The sequence below is a fragment of the Nicotiana tabacum genome, chromosome 16, assembly GCF_000715075.1.
Source record: "Nicotiana tabacum cultivar K326 chromosome 16, ASM71507v2, whole genome shotgun sequence".
NCBI lineage: Eukaryota > Viridiplantae > Streptophyta > Magnoliopsida > Solanales > Solanaceae > Nicotiana > Nicotiana tabacum.
The window spans coordinates 78,194,744-78,212,839 of NC_134095.1; the positions used below are offsets into that span (position 1 = coordinate 78,194,744).

General features: G+C 36.5%; 1 protein-coding gene across 1 annotated transcript; it reads right to left on the reverse strand.

The window, feature by feature from the left end:
• Positions 1–7,940: 7,940 nt before the first annotated feature.
• Positions 7,941–17,156, reverse strand: LOC107804181 (transcriptional corepressor SEUSS). The gene is made up of 10 exons (XM_016628026.2): positions 16,784–17,156; positions 15,197–16,531; positions 14,947–15,066; positions 14,683–14,731; positions 14,302–14,519; positions 14,103–14,171; positions 12,972–13,069; positions 10,864–10,957; positions 10,033–10,102; positions 7,941–9,566 (listed from the first exon to the last, which is right to left on the reverse strand). The coding sequence occupies exons 2-10, from the start codon at positions 16,202–16,204 to the stop codon at positions 8,554–8,556; spliced, it is 2,739 nt and encodes a 912-aa protein (XP_016483512.2). The 5' UTR covers positions 16,205–16,531; positions 16,784–17,156; the 3' UTR covers positions 7,941–8,553.
• Between the last annotated feature and the right edge of the window lie 940 nt (positions 17,157–18,096).

The window sequence follows — 18,096 nt, forward strand, 5'->3', positions numbered from 1 at the left end:
TTTTAATTCAAATTCAAAGGTTTGAGTTAAGGTGGAAGTCAATCTATATTGTTTCAAATGAGATGATCCTGGGATTTGGTGGGGTTAGAAATGTCTTTACTACTTTTGATTCTAACTTCCCAATGTTTCCTAATTAGTTTATTCCAAAACAAATGATAATTTGTTATATTCCGGAACAATTTAACTTTAATAATTATAGAAACATTGGCATATAAGTTCCAAAAGTCTTCATATTTCTTAAATTCCGTATTCAATCAACCATGCCACATAAATTAAAATGGAGGAAGTAATAATTTGGCCAAATACATATACAATCCATCCAACTTGGCACCATTTTTCATTTTGGCACTCTATCTCTACCTTGTTTCATTTTGGCCCTCCAACTCTATTTTATAGGTTCAACTTTGGCCCTCTAACTCTATTTCTTATGTTCCACTTTAACATAAAAGCTAAAACCAGTACAAAAAATATAGCCCGTTAAATCTGAGGTGTAATAAATATTCAATTAAATATTGCCACCTTGTTTTTTCATCCATGTCAAACGGGTCAATACTAAAATACTTGAACCCGGTCGTATTTTTCCATTCACTGTTGCCCCATCTTCATTCTGTAAGTTCCAAAACTTTCATCTGCCGATTTCGTAACTGGCCCGTTTAGATGAAATAAATCCACAAAAAATACGGTCCGGTTTAGATATTTTAGTATTGAACCGTTTAACATGGATGAAAAAATCAGATGGCAACATTTAATTGGATATTTATTACACCTCGGATTTAACGGGCTATATTTTTTGCACTGGTTTCAGGTTTTGTGTTAAAGTGGAACATAAGAAATAGAGTTGGAGGGCCAAAATGGAACATATAAAATAGAGTTGGAGGGTCAAAATGGAACAAAGTAGAGATAAAGTGTCAAAATGAAAAATGGTGCCAAGTTGGATGGGCTATAAATGTATTTGGCCTAATAATGTTGATGGATACTGTAACATGCATCCCTCCAGATTTGCGTTTGTACATTTATTAATTATGAGTTCTCTTGTAGTATAAGATGTTACATTCTTTCTATTTTGAAAGAAATATTTGAGAAAGACATGATAGGGAGAGGGTTAATTATTTTATATTGGTAATAGTGTATTTGAGAAAGCTTTGATATCGATTCCAGTATGTTTAGCCATTTATATGGGGAATCTTTAATGTATGGGGCAAGGCTGTTGTATGTCATATTCAACCATCATAAAAGAAAATAAAACTTAGACTTCATAATAATTATTTAACCTCGCAAGTGTCTAAATAGAAGTGTGATGCCAAAAAGATGCACACTCGTCCGACGCAGTAAATGTAAACGTATCACGTAAAATGATTCTCACTTAACATGTAAATGAACAAAAATGTTGTTAATAAAACAAATACAACTCTGTTATGAATAGTTTGTACATTGGATGTTACATTGGATGTTCATGTTGTAAATAATTTAAAGATTAAATCTCCTACTTTATGTCCATCATCTTTACTTTTTATGCCTATAAAAGGCCATGTAATTGCAATGGAAAGATACACCAAAGTGAAAGAAGAAAACACTTCTCCCTTCTTTCTATCTCTTCTTATTTACATTTTACTGCATTGCTTTTATTTTATAATACGTTATCAGCACGAAGCTCTAATTTTATTCTTAACTCCCGCTAAGTTGAGCCATATTTTATTAAGGTATGTATCATTATAATTATTTTATTTATGGCAGTACATATCATATGCTCACTGTTTGCAGATTACTTGTGCGCTTGGGCATCTTAAATAGTTTAAGTACATTGCAGTGATAAAATAACTATTTCCTTCCGTGCTCAACTCTTAGAGGACCTCAAAGTCATCAAACTAGCTATGCACTAATGTCATACTTATAATATTCATGGACTCCCTGGATCAAAACATATCTTTAAGGCATTTTGAAGAACTGTGAGAAATGAATTGACAAACAATAATTTTATAGTTTAATTACTTTATATTTATTGGAACATATAAATAATGTTAGTCACGTTCGATTCTATTAACACATATATATATCAATAATATAAAGACACACACACACACACACATATATATATATATATATATATATATATATATATATATATATATATATATATATATATATATATATATCAATAATATAAAGTGAAATGAAACAAGTATGTAATTTCTACTTTATGGCAAGAATAAAATGAAATAGTAGATTGTTAACATGATATAGCTCTATTTTCATTTCTTTTACCTTAATCGTTTTGTTTTCATTAATTGTTTATTATTATAATTATTTCTCTAACTTATTCATCTTTTATGATAGTTTTCACTATGTCAAATTTATCAAAACTTGAATTTGTGGCACTTGACATCACCGGGAGGAACTATTTATCATGGGTCCTTGATGCTGAAATTCACCTTGACGCTAAAGGTCTTGGAAATACTATTATACAAGGAAATGAAGCATCAAATCAGGATAAAGCGAAGGCCATGATTTTCCTTCGTCATCATCTACATGAAGGGTTAAAAACTGAATATTTAACCGTAAAAGATCCACTTGAATTATGGATTAATTTGAAGGATCGGTATGACCACCTAAAACTTACGGTATTACCGAAAGCTCGGTATGAGTGGATACATTTAAGGTTGCAAGACTTTAAAATCGTAAGTGAGTATAATTCTGCTATCTTTAAAGTAAGTTCTCTATTAAAATTATGTGGAGACACTATCACAGATGAGGACTTATTGGAAAAAACATTTCTACTTTTCATACTTCAAATGTGGTGCTACAACAACAATACCGTGAAAAGGGTTTTAAGAAATATTCTGAGTTAATCACATGCCTACTTGTGGCAGAGCAGAATAATACTCTATTAATGAAAAATAATGAAGCCCGTCCCACTGGGTCAGCTCCATTTCCGGAAGTGAATGTTGTAGCAGCATATGATAAGTTTGAAAGAAAACAAAATAATTATCGTGGTCGTGGACATGGTCGTAAACATAGACGTGGCAGCGGGCGAAACAATTATCGTCATTATGGTGGAAATAAATTGGAGAACAATAAGGGTTCTCAAATTAATCATTCAAAAGTAAAACTAGTATGTGTCACCGATGTGGTATGAGAGGTCATTGGGCACGCATTTGTCATACGCCAGAACATTTTGTCAAACTTTATCAAGCCTCCCTCAGGAAAAAAGAAAATAATGTGGAGGCACATTTGACCTTTCAAAATAATGATGATGAAGCAGGTCTCTCAAACAATTATGATTCTAAGGCACATCTTGCATATAAAGATAATGATTTTGAAGGCCTAACAAATATTACTCATTTAGAAGCTGGAGACTTCTTTGAGGATATTGACTGAAGAACTAATCATCTTACTGGGGAATGAAGCTATAAAAGTTGTTATTTTTATGTTTGCAACTAGTTTATTTTTCTTGAGTGTATTTTCCTAATGCATCACGTGTTGCTAGTTTCTACATTCGTAATGTATTTCTTAATGTTTTTTTTTTCTACTTGTCTTTCATATTTCTTATGATGTATTATTTGTCTTTTTTTATGAAGAATATGAAAATTCCCCAATTTTCAATTGGACTCAAGATTAATAAAGATGATATATGTCTTCTGGATAGTGCTACAACACACACTATTTTAAAAGATAAGAGATATTTCTCTTATTTGGTAATGAAAGAAGCGAATGTTAATATAATATCCGGTAGTACAAGATTAATTGAAGGTTCTGGAAGAGCCAATTTATTACTACCGGGAGGAATAAATTTGGCTATTGATGAAGCACTATATTGTAGTAAATCTCAAAGAAACTTATTAAGTTTCAAAGATATTCGCCAAAATGGCTATCATATTGAGACTACAAATGATGAAAAGATTGAATATCTTTGTATTACTACAATAATATCCGGTAAGAAATATGTGCTTGAAATGTTACCTGCTCTTTCCTCCGGCTTATACTACACAAGTATTAGCAGGATTGAAACATATGCCGTAGTAAACGAGAAGTTTACTAATCAAGATAATTTTATTATTTGGCATGACCGGTTGGGCCATACTGGTTCTAATATGATGCGTAAAATAATTGAGAATTCATATGGACATGCAATGAAGAATCAGAAGATTCTTCAATTTAAGGAATTCTCTTGTGCTGCATGTTCTCAAGAAAAATTAATTATTAGACCATCAACTATTAAAGTTAGGATGGAATCCCCTGCATTTTTGGAACGTATACAGAGTGATAGTTTTGGTAGATGCATCTACAAGATGGTCACATGTGTGTTTACTATCAACTCGCAATATGGCATTTGCGAGTTTGTTGGCTCAAATAATAAAGCTAAGAGCACAATTTTCAGATTATGCAATTAAGACAATTCGTCTTGATAATGCTAGTAAGTTTACATCCCAAGCCTTTAATGATTATTGTATTTCAACTGGGATAACAATTGAGCATCTGGTTACTCATGTTCATACACAAAATGGTCTAGCAGAATCATTGATCAAACGCATCCAATTAATTGTTAGACCAATGCTTATGAGAACAAGACTTCCCATTTCAGTATGGGGTCATGCTATTTTGCACACAGCAGCACTTGTGCGGATAAGGCCCACAAGTTATCACAAAGTCTCCCCATTGCAATTGGCTTTTGGTCAGGAGCCAAATATTTTCCATCTTAGGATCTTTGGTTGTGCGATATATGTTCCAATTGCTCCACCACAACGCACAAAGATGGGTCCTTAAAGAAGGTTGGGGATATATGTTGAATTTGAATCTCCTTCTATTATAAAATATCTAGAGCCGATGACTGGAGATTTATTTATGGCAAGATTTTCTGATTGCCATTTTGATGAATCAGTATATCCAACATTAGGGGGAGAAAAAAAGCAGCTGAAAAAGAAGATAGATGGGAATGCATTATCATTGTCTCATTTAGATCCTCGAACAAATCAATGTGAACAAGAGGTTCAAAAGATTATTCATTTACAAAATATTGCAAATCAATTGCAGATGCATTCACTAACCTACCAAGGGTGACTAAGTCACATATTTCAGCTTCTAATGCTCCAATTCGAGTTGATATCCTGGCAGGATAATTAATTAAAGTAAATAAGTCTAAGCCATGCTTGAAACGTGGTAGACCAATCGGTTCTAAAAATAAAAATCCTCGAAGAAGAAAAGGAGCAAGTGATCAAAGTGAACATAACACAGAGGTAGTGGCTCAAGAAGAGCCCCAAGATGTAACAAATGATAAGACCTTAGGGGAGGTCCAGGTACCTGAAAATAATAAGAATGAAGAGATATCAATACGTTACGTCTCAACCGGGAAAAGATGGAACCGAAATAATATTGTTATCGATAACATTTTTGCTTATAATGTTGCTGTTGAAATAATGCAACAAGATGAGGATCTTGAACCAAAATCTGTCAATGAATGTAGACAGAGAAATGATTGGCCAAAATGGAAAGACGCTATCCAGGCAGAGTTAACTTCACTTGGAAAACGTGAAGTCTTCGGACCCATAGTTCGAACACCTGAAGGCATAAAGCCAGTAGGGTATAAATGGGTTTTTGTGTGAAAACGAAATGATAAAAATGAAGTCGTTAGATATAAAGCGCGACTTGTGGCACAAGGGTTTTTCCAAAGGCCTGGAATTGATTATATGGAGACATATTCTCCTGTAGTGGATGCTATCACCTTCAGGTATCTCATAAATATGGCAGTGCAAGAAAATTTTGATATGCATCTAATGGATGTTGTTACAGCCTATTTGTATGGATCATTAGACAACAAAATTTTTATGAAAGTACCTGAGGGATTTAAAGTGCCAGAAGCATATAAAAGTTTTCGAGAAACTTGTTCAATAAAACTTCAGAAATCTTTATACGGATTGAAACAATCAGGTCGTATGTGGTACAATCGCCTGAGTGAATACCTGTTGAAAGAAGGGTACAAGAATGATCCAATTTGTCCTTGTGTCTTTATAAAAAGGTCTGGATCTGAATTTGTTATAATCGCCGTGTATGTTGATGATTTAAATATCATTGGAACTCCTGGGGAGCTTCCAAAAACAGTAGACTGTTTGAAGAAAGAATTTGAAATGAAAGATCTTAGAAAGAAAAAATTTTGTCTTGGTCTACAAATTGAGTATATGAAAGATGGAATATTTGTCCATCAATCAACATACACCGAAAAGATTTTAAAGCGATTCTATATGGATAAAGCACATCCATTGAGTACTCCGATGGTTGTGAGATCACTTGATATAAAGAAAGATCCATTCTGACCTCATGAAAATGATGAAGAACTTCTTGGTGCCGAAGTACCATATCTTAGTGCAATTGGGGCATTAATGTATCTTGCCAATAATTCCCGACCAAATATAGCTTTCTCAGTAAGCTTATTGGCAAGATTTAGTTCTTCGCCAACACAAAGACACTGGAATGGTATTAAACATATATTCAGATACCTCCAAGAGACCATTGATATGAGTTTATTTTATTCAAATGAATCCAAGCCATCATTGATTGGTTATGCAGATGCAGGATATTTGTCGGATCCACACAAAAGACGATCTCAGACAGGCTATTTATTTACAAGTGGAGGTACAGTCATATCATGGTGTTCGACAAAACAAACTATGGTTGTTACTTCTTCAAATCATGCAGAGATAATAGCCATTCACGAAGCAAGTCGAGAATGCGTTTGGTTGAGATCTATAACTCAACACATTCAGCAAACATGTGGTCTTTCTTCGAAAGAGAATATTCCAACAATATTGTATGAAGACAATGTTGCATGCATAGCTCAATTGAAAGGAGGATATATCAAAGGAGATAGAACAAAATACATTTCACCGAAATTCTTTTTCACTCATGATCTTCAGAAGAATGGTGAAATAGATGTATAACAAGTTCGTTCAAGTGATAATTTGGCTGATTTGTTCACTAAGGCATTACCAACCTCAATATTTGAAAAGCTGATATATAAGATTGGAATGCGTCGTCTTCGAGACATTAAGTGATTTTTCATTAGGGGGAGTAACTACACGTTGCACTCTTTTCCTTAACCAAGGTTTTGTCCCACTGGATTTTCCTGGTAAGGTTTTTTAATGAGGCAGCAAGCAATGCATATTATAAATAACTATGTACATCCCAATATTTTTTTTGTAAGTTCTTAATGAGTCACATTATCTTACATGGACATCCAAGGGGGAGTGTTATGAATAGTTTGTACATTGGATGTCCATGTTGTGAATAACTTAAAGATTAAATCTCCTACTTTATGTCCATCATCTTTACTTTTTATGCCTACAAAAGGCCATGTAATTGCAATGAAAAGATACACCAAAGTGAAAGAGAAAACATTTCTCCCTTCTTTCTATCTCTTCTTATTTACATTTTACTGGATTGCTTTTATTTTATAACAAACTCCATATTTTCTCTTACTACTATATATTAATTTATAACGTAATTATAGCTAAAAAGTTAGCTAATAGGTTGGCTAAACTGCCTGGCCTTATTATCAAAATCTTTCATGCAAAATTCTTGCAAGTTTAGCACTCCAATTAACTTTTCTCCAGCCTTATTTATAAATACCGCGTTAAAATTACCAAAGATTTTATAGCAACCATACACGATTCAACAAAGAGCATTTTGTTTGGACACAAAAAAAAAAAAAGGGAAAACTACGGAATTTTTTGAAGCTTTTGTGAATTAGAGACGGAGTAACAAGTAAATACAAATATTTAAGACTCAGAAAACATAGGAAGGAAAAGCTCAAAAGTCAAAAATGGCCCCTTAATTCAAGCACTGATACCAACTCTCTTCCCACCTCCCCAACACCCCCCCCCCCGGAAAAAACCCACCCAGGCAAATCCTCATCTTCAGCATCCAGCCACTCGAAAAGCCAGCAACCACAATAATCAAAACTGTTATTGATATAAAAACATAGTAGGAGTCAGGGGAGAGGAGAAATGAAGTGATTGCATGAGACACATTGCCCATGGAACAAGTGGCAAGGCAATTCTACCAGCTCCTGAAAGTTCTATAATAAAAAATCCTGCCACACAATCCAGACTATATACACTCATGTTCCGGAGCGGTGACGGAGGTACAGCACAAGATGGGCAAGCTCTCAGCAGATTCGGTAGTTTACAAATGCCTCGAAAGGGTACAAGTGTTCGCCAAGTCACTTCTGCAATGTCCTATTCAAGACTGTTAGTGCAAATAAGTAGCTGTGATAAACCAGACAAAATCAAGTTAGAAGAATCTTATGCAACCTCAGGTGATGTAACATTTCAACCATGAAATTACTGTGCTACATATTTTGCTTCTCTCGCAAATCAGTACAATGGAAGCAAGCCCTGAAATGATCTCTCTTCAGGAACCATATCTACTCCCAGTTTGCAAGGCAAACTCACGTTAACTTTGTAGCACAAAGCAGTGGCATGAAGACCAAATAAGCAATTACATCCACAAGAAGGATCTTGTCACCTTGTTCATACTTTCTTAGCGACAGCCAAGTCGAAACCTTTAGGGAGATGTTTTCCAGTCAAACTGAAGGTTATTGAAACCATTGACTGCTCCTAGACCACTAAGTAGTTGGTTTCCCAAATCTTGTTGCTGTTGACTCATACTTTGCTCTCGTGACATTGGCATGCCTACTCTTCCATTCATAGCCACGGAATTATTACCTAATGCAGCCCGAATTCCATTGGCCATTGCAGCCTGGCTCAGTCCGTTGCCCATGTTGCCATATCCTGGACCCATACCTATATTAGCATTTGCTGTCCCATTCCCAACAAGGCAGCTGCTTCCATTAAGAATGGAATTATTAGCAGTTGCTATCATACCATTTACACTTTTAATATCATTCACCATGGTACCACCACCTACAAGGCCACCTCCACCAAGTTGGGAAGACATCATCATATCATGTATGATCTTTTGTACAGAACTTTGAGAGTCATTAGCATCAATATCACCTGAAAGAGTGGGTTGATGCACTGAAATATTCGGGGAATTGGCAGAATTCACGTGTGGTCCTGATGATAAGCCACCATGAGAAGTTTGTGGTGGATTGCTTGATGAACACGGTGTTGGGGATTGGAACGTAGACGGATTTGGTTGAGATTGTGGCATCGTATTTGAAGAACTTGGTGAAGGCATTTGAACAGCATTTCCCGCATAGGGGCTATTCACACCATTTCCTGCATAAGGGCTGTTCACACCATTCATTGGGGTCTGTTGCCTAGAGGTCATGGAATTTTGATGCAATAGCCGAACAACAGAACTACTAGACGAAGTAACAGATGCTGGGTTCAAAGAGTTGTTTACACTTGGAATCCCATTACTGGAAGCAAGTTGCATTGCACCAGCCTGGACAGAGCTGTCGTGGTTTGAGTTCTGACTGGCCGTCTGTTGTTGCTGTTGCTGCTGCTGAGACTGTAACTGTGGCTGCTGCTGAGACTGATCCTCAGATGGTTGAGCTGGATCATGTACCCCAACCGATGAACCATTCCTACGAGGAAACTTAGCCAAGCTCTCTGAAAAGCCAAATTTCAAGCACAAATTGTAAGGTTTAAAGAACTGTATCAATCCCAACATTCATGCAGTACTCTCAGGGTTAAGTTCTTACACTACACAACCCACTACTTTATATTCGAGAAGCTCTTTTTTTTTTTTGAATCAGTATTTTACCTCCGACAACTTAAAGGCACATAGAATGAAATCTGCATTCAAACACAGCCAGTTTGGGTTTTTTCACCTGTACATTAGTAGTTACCAGTTGCCACCTCAAAAAGCAATTCATCGTCTTTAGTGAAAATTTAACTTTAGATGATAACATTTATGCCTTGTGATGAAAACCGATCGTATCCTAATCTCTAAACCATCAAACAGCAGAGAAAGATTAGCCCATGCAACCTCATTTTGATCTTTGAGATTAATAGGTAGGTACAGAAAACCTTGAGCTAGCCTCAGGAACAAGTAGAGGTACACAAGCAGACTTACCCATAGGCCCTGTCCTTGTCTCTCTGCTGTAGTCAATCAAATCTTTCATGCTATTAACAACTTCTGATATCTGCAATTGCACCAGCAGTACATAGCAGAATAAGAAATTATATCCCATGAAACTGTTAATTGAAAGGAAGATTAAAACAAAATCAGAAGAATTATCACTTGAATGCACCACATGTGCAATTTTCAGTCAGTTTATTTTTATAGTGAAAATGTCATTGGAAAAAAGTCTAGGCCTACGTGAAAAACACTTGGAAAGTAAAAAGAAGGGGGGAAATCGCTGAACTGGAAGTTATCTTGTACCATTAGACCCTTTATGACGCAATGAAATAAAATTGTGGAAATAGGGTAACATCTGAAAAGTGAAAGAAAACGTTTCTCAACAGGAACAGAGTTACATCAGAAATCTCTATCCCAAGAATAGGCCAAAATACATTCTGTCTACTTCACACATTAACTCATGAGCAGAGTTACCAGTACGAATCTCCAATATTGAGAAAAGAAAATTGTCAACATCCCTGAGCTGCTACATGCTAGAAATTTGAATTTTGACCTTTCAGCTTTGCTTTGAATTCCACGGGAAGATGACAGATTAAAAGGAGAGGGGGGGGGGGGAGGATAAGAAAGTTGGATAGAACTGGTTGAGTCAGATATCACGCACAGAACAGGCAAACCATGACCTGGTCGGGAAGTTAAAAGCACTAACAGAAGCAAATATTTAAAGAATTTGTAGTGATATCCACATTGATACAAGCGGAATATCTCCAAACAAATCCAAAAAAGGGCCAAAATAAAAACCTTCCAGCATCAGAACAAGGTGCATACCTGAAGGCATCGCACATATCTCTTTGTATACCCTAGATCATTTACCAATGGAACTTCCAAAGCTTTTGCCAACTGACGAGCTGAGGCAACAAACCTGAATCAAAATCACAAGTCAAATCTCAAAACTGATATTACTTAAAAATAAAAGATATATAAAAAAATACATGACCATTAACACAAGCATAAAACAATTTTCTAGAATACAAGAATATGTACACATAATTTTGCACCTTATATATAGATAGTTTTTTATTACGATTGAAGGTGCTAAAGGGGGAGTCGACTTAAAATCATATGGCGAGGAGTTGTTGCCAAAAGATTACCATTTCTCGAGTCAATGCTGACTTAACTAGGACAGAACATAAGCAAATTATCCAAATAGGTGACACCGACGAATTAGGATTATAGCCTAGGTATTATTATTACACTCGCATTAATTCTGATGTTTGCCAGTAATCTTTTAGTTTGGTTAGAGATAGGTATTCCAATACAAGAAAAATTGTGAGTAATTAACCTCAAGATTTAGAGAAATCCTAATTTGCATTAAAAGAAAATTATTTATAAGCAAAGCAGTATTGGATTATTAATAGAGTTGAAAGGTTACAGAGGATTTGGATTTGTAAGACTAAGCCAACCTTCTTTTTGGGATTAGGTCATAGTTGTTAATAGATTGACATAAAAGGGTATGCATGTATATACCTTCCCCTCATTCTTTCCCTTCTCCCACTATTACATATAGCTCCCAAATATATGTAGCTCCATTGTACACAGTCACTGAACAACAACAAGATGTGTTTCCCCCTAAGTTGCTCGGACTCGGGTGCGGGCATCCGATACGGGCACAGATCCGAGTGTCGGATTCGGTAAAATCTAAATTTTAAGATTCGGGGGTGCGGATCCAAGTATGGATACGGGTGCGGGGATTCGGCTAAAAAATTTCAAAATTATAAAAAATCGAGCTATAAGTCCAAACTCAGAACACGACCCCTTGAATTCTTGGTTTTTCTAGAACACAAAGCAGCAAATATGAGACAAAAGTACTACAATATTAAAGGTATGCCATTACGCATGTCTTAAATCTGTTTTATTTTTAATTTTGAGAAATCAAAATATCAATTTCCCCCTAAATTTGTCGATGGGCATATGTCAAAGTATCCGAAGTTAGTTGACCAAATCCGGGACGTATCTCGCTCCCGTCCCCTGTCGAGATGGGTACGACACCAAAAACGAGGAGTCCGCGCAACTTAGGTTCCCCCCCCCCCCCAAAAAAGGTACAAACAACGCGAGTCATTTTATATTTAATCCTTATTATTTATTGGAAAATCAGAAGTTTGATAAAGTTCTTTCCGGCACCTGTGCTGGTGGGAGCTAGCAGGCACCCCGTGAAATTAGTCGAGGTGCGCAAAAGCTGGTCGGGACACCACCGGGGGTAGGTAGTTGACCATTATTCTTTCATTTCCTCAGGAAATGGAAAGTTGAGCTTTCAGAACCCAACAAGACGCTCGTGTTAGTTAATAAAGACATTTTAACAATCAAACACAACTGCAATTCAATTCTTCATCCAAATATAACAAACCACAGGTATCAACTAGACATCCATATTTATGGTTTCAGGAGAAATTGAGCTTCCAAGACTTGGCAGCACGACCACTGACAGCAATCCGTAACATTAAAATTTGAGCTAAATCTGCTAACAGACATACACACAACTAAAACAAATAAAAAATTATTTCACAGCAAACTCACTATGAGTTAAAACCATCAGATGACTGACTGGTCAAAGATCACAACCTTAGCATCCACAGTCCCAACTTAATTCTGCTAAAAATGAAATTGTAAAATGGAAGTACCAGCACAGATCATCAAAGAAGCCAATACCCACAAAATAATAGTTTAAAAGCAATCTAACATGTGAGACATGGCTCATCATTATTGCCCACGTAAAAACTGGAATGCGTAATGAATTACTAAGAAAATAACTTTACAACATAGAGTGACATATATATGCTAAATGAAAATAGTTAGGCTCCGTTACACAAAGACACAGCACAATATTGTCAGCCCAAGAATTTCGTACAAAAACTGTACCATAAATTTCAGGGACTCACATATTGCAGTTATTCTGCAACTCAGAAACAGATGCAGTAGATGATCCATTTTGGGTTGCTGCCTGGTACTTTTGAGCTGCAGCACCGAGTTGACTTACCTACGCGTGAAAATCATAAAAGCAAATCAAAAGGATGCAAAAATCACTATATCCAAAAAAAATAAAAGATGGAGCTTTATCAAGACAAGACAAACAATTAGCCAAAAAGATGTGAGAAACCAATATAGAAGTTAAAGCTCACAGAAGCACAGGAAACACAAATATGAGGAAACTTTACAAAGATATATCGGCATGAAGAAGCACAAATTTCCTCCGGACACAGAACTTAAAGCCCCAAAATTCAGGCTCCACTGGCCTCGGTTATCATTGCCAACAGCTGAAACGGCAATTTAATTTTTTTCGCCACCCATCTACACTGTTGCAATACTATAGCATCAGCAAACCCTTAACAGGGGCAAGGTCTAACACTACTACCCAATGCACTGCTATCCTTCTCAAAAATATCCCTAAGAAAACAGATATAGATCAACATTTATGCTGATGGACTCCACACCCATATATGGTAATTCGCATAATCGCTTTCAAGTCAGAAAACCCATAGATGGTAATTTGCATTTAAGTCAGAAAAGGCGATTAATAGCGGCTAGCGCAATCCACTAACTGATCCAACCAATTCACCACCATGGATCGAGCCTCAAGAGATGAGAGTAAGATGGTCAGCAACCATTATTCTGTTTTGATAACAAGATGGTCATTAATTAAAAGTGAAAAAGGAAAACAAGTCAAATCTCTTAGATGCATTTAAACTTTACCAAGTCATGATGAAAAGGAAAATTAGAGGGGGGAAAAACATGCTCAGGCCATGTTCGAAATACATATATAAAGACCTCATCAAATACCACATTCTCATCAAATATATCTAGAAGGGACATTAACAAATAAAGACCTCATTTGAGTAGCAAATAGCTACTTAGCTAGACAACATGCCTCTGCTCTTGTACAAAATATAAAAGAAAGAAAGAGTTTTTGCTAAACCGGATTAGCAAACAGAAGCATACAAGTCAGGTTAGAGTTAAACCATGACTACACAGAGATCAGCGTAAATTAGTACTTCAAAGCAACATTGATCAACCTGAGGTATCAACAATCTTCTAGGGATTAGCTCCTCGTGACGTCGAGCACAAAATTCCCAAGAGATGATCTGCCAAGTTGACGAAAAGGAAATCAGATAAAAGAAAATAATAGACATTCATCTGCATCGTGCTATGTCTTAATAACTGATTAACAAGTATGGTTGTCGAAAACAAAATGCTATCAGCTCTTCAATATACCTTTAGATCAGGCTGTGAAAACACTATTCGAAGCTGACCATCACGTACAACGCGAAGTTGCTCAAAAACACTCTCCTGAATTGCTTTTGCATAGTCTAGGACAATTTGTCCAGATGAATTCTGATATTCACGAGGCATATCAATATAGAGTAGCTCTTCCAAGGTCCCACTTTCATATTTTATCTTGAAAAGCCTGGGCAAGACTTCAGCGGTCGCTTCTGAATGAATAAGTTGAGAAACATCAGATCCCAATTAGGATGACACAGTGAAAGGATAACCAAATGGGTGCAGAAAAAACAAGTCAACAATAATGGCTTTGTAAAGTTACAAAGAAGAATGAATCTTTGACACAGAAAAGATATAAAACCAAAAGAAACATACCAAAACCACGGCCTGGCTTGCGGTTGCATATTTCACAGTGCCATACATCCTGCAAATTAATGATAGTGATTACTTCTAATTTTCTATACAAGGAAAAAGTTGGTCTGCATAAAACTGCATAACATTTTAGGAACAAGTCCAAATTAGTTACTAGAGCTGAAAAAAGAATTTATTTTTTCATAACGGCAAGCCGTATAAGAGGTAATTTCACTAAATAAGAAGATTACTCAAATTTGAATAAGAAAACCCAATAACACAACCAACCTGAGGAAAAACTCCAGTGGTCTGCCGACCACTTCCATACATAGAGACGCACCACTTTTTCTTGGCATTTGGAGCAAAATACTCGGCAACAAATTTTCTCCAGAACTCTATGTTATTATCCTATAAAAAAAGGTAGTGCAAATGTAACATCATAGGGCTTAAAAAAAAAGAACTAAGATCAGAGAAGCTGTGTGGTAGGGTGCAGAGTGTTATGGACCGCACAGAAATATAGCTGGCACAGTTTTCTTACTTCAGGCCTGTGTTGCTGCTGATACAAATAATGAGTCAGCCGACGGGCGCACATCCCAGGCTCATAAGCTGGTTTTACAGGAGACCTTATAGTATGATTCTGTGGTTGAAATTGCGGTTGAAGTGGGTTTCTCTGCTGAGGAATAGCCTTCAAGAGTTGTTGTTGCTGTTGTTGCTGCTGGAGCTGCATAAGCCTCTGCTGGTGAAAAAGCTGAGCTGCTGCTGCAGCTTGAGGGGACTGCTTGGACATGTGAAGTAATTGCTGTTGTTGCTGCTGCTGCTGCTGTTGCTGATGTAGATACAAAGAGGGTGAGGAATGTTGTGGCTCCATCTTCACAGTGGCAAGGCCTCTCATACTTTGTATCTGTTGGGGCTCCTGCTTTACAGTTGCCAGGTTTCGTAGTGCTTGCAACTGCTGTGGAGTTTGATCATTGGTCACTTGGGGCTCCTGTTTGACAGGTCCTACACCTCCTAATCCACCTCGCATGGATTGAAATTGCTGCTGCTGTTGCTGTGTTTGGGAATTGCTAGGGGCAGAAAATTGCTGAAATTGTTGATTATGTTGGTAGTTCTGGGAATCAAGCTGTTGGGACGGTGATTGGTCAGTTAACATCTGGTTACCAGAATGGCTGGGAAACCGCTGTCCCTGAACTTGACCTGAATTTGGATTTGCTGCCATGGCCGATGAGCTAAAAGATGTTGAAGGAGCATTAAACCCCATACCATTGCCAGCACTGGCCATTGGATCAGACTCGGCCCCATTATCAGCTCGCCCTGAATTATGACCACCATTTCCTAAGGACTGATGGAGCAGAGACGAAACATTTGGAGCATTTCCTAGCATATTCATGTTACCAAACTGAGTCCGAGGTGACACAATAGAAGGGAAACCACCTGGGGTAGGCATTCCACCCCCTTGACCACCCAATAAACTAGAATTTGATCGCAATAACGAAGACGGGACAGGCTGGGCACCTCCAAGTGGATTAGGAGGTCCTGGTGGCACCATATCTTTTATGCAATAGATAACAATCTACAAACACTAAAAAAATTATAGAAAACTAAAACGGAATGAAGCCTAACACCCCAGATCTGGAGACTTTATACTTCACTCTGAAAAGAGAATTACACAGAACAACAAGCAGAACCTACTACATCAATTGACATTCCAAAGTCCCTATTTTGAGCCAAACCAAAGGGAGGACCCTCACTGCTGAGAAAACCTGTTGTGCATCATCAATAGCTTTAACCAAGTACAAGCTACAAGCAGCTTTAACTCTTAAACTTCCAAAGCCTCTCTTTTTCTGCTCAACTAAATATCTCTATCCACTTATCCCTGCAAGAAAAAAAAAATTGTTTAATTGAGTCAAATTTCTCCCTGGCTTCCATAAAAACATAGCAAAACTCAAATCTCAACACAGTAAGAAAAATAAAAAACAAAGCATACTTCATACTCACTAATCAAATAAAGACGAAAATCAGAAAACTGAGAAATAAAAAAGACGAAAAAAAATTCCTCTGAAAACTAAGCTAGGTACAGTAAATAATTCGAGAGTAGAAAAATAAAAACAAGTGATTAATAAATTACATGTTCACTTGATCGAGCCCTAAATCGCGCAATAAAGTGCATAGAACAAGATCCACAGCTCAAATTAGCTTGGGGACTTTGCTTTGTCAAAGTGAAGAAGTTTCAGTAGAGAGAAGAGTTTTCTCTGAGTTTCTGCGCTGTCCTCTTTAGAGCGAGAAAGTTAGAGAGAGAGTTCTTGCGGACGTCAAAACTGCATTCAATCAGATTGAATATTTCTCTTTCCTTCACTCTTTCTTTCTTTACCTTTTTTTATTTTTTTTCTTCTCTCAATCAAACGAAGTCAAATCCTCTTCTGCCTTTTTCCTGTGGGTGTGTGGGGTGGGGAAATGTTCAGGTGTACATGCATGTGCATAGTGCAAAAGCTCGTAACCATGGACGTTCAAGAGATGGATGAAAAGGCATAAGTACCCTTAACTTTGGATCGATTTCTCAGTGGTAATAACTTACCATCATATTTAAAAAGATTTACTTATATTGTTAGTCTACAAAATTCAGATCACGCCTTTCAAGAGTTTAAATTTATTAAATTATATATTAAGTTTTAACATGAATTTTGTCAATCAAATTAATTTATTATTATTTATTTAACATATTCATCAATTTTTTCTTAAATTATTTAAGTAAATACTATACATATAAGAAGAACTCTATGTTGAAATTGGGTATTCCAGAAAAAAAGGGGAAAAAAAGATCGGGTGATTAAGAAGGCAGAAGGAAATGATGGGACTTTCTAAAACTCTAGATGATTTTTGTTCATGTGTATCTCCTTACGATTTTCGGAAAGGTCCAGCGTTGAAAATCGAATTACAGAAATATTCATATTATTTAAGAATAGCAGTCCAAATTTATAATACGTAGTTTAAGGTTTGTTAAAAAAACTATACTTCTACGATAAAATTTACTAGAATATCGATGTCATATTTAAGTAACATCTTTCTGCCCAGTCTCATCTTATTTTTATGATAACCATCATTTAGCATACCGCCTTGAGATTACCAAAGATTTGATAGCACCAATGTCACCAACATACGCGATTCAACAGATAGCAGTTTGCTTAGCCACCCAAAAAAAAAAAAAAAGAGAGGAAATTAAGGAATTCTACTTCTTTCTTTTTTGGGGATTAGAGACGGGGTAACAGGTGAATACAAATACTTTGACCGAGTAAACATGAGGAAAAAGGAAAAAGTCAAAATTTGCCCCCTTAACAGAAATTAAAGCACTGATACCAATATCCACCCCCCCCCCCCCCAAAGGTAAATCCTCATCTTTAGCATCCAGCCACTCCAAAAGCCAGCAACCACAACAATCAAAAC

Excerpts from the sequence above, each read along its gene's own strand:
- LOC107804181 (XM_016628026.2), bottom strand. The coding sequence starts at position 16,204 with ATGGTGCCACCAGGACCTCCTAATCCACTTGGAGGTGCCCAGCCTGTC. Across the intron at positions 14,172-14,301 it reads TTTCACAGCCTGATCTAAAG|ATCATCTCTTGGGAATTTTG; the intron begins GTATATTGAAGA and ends TCAACTTGGCAG. Across the intron at positions 10,103-10,863 it reads GATATGTGCGATGCCTTCAG|ATATCAGAAGTTGTTAATAG; the intron begins GTATGCACCTTG and ends GTGCAATTGCAG.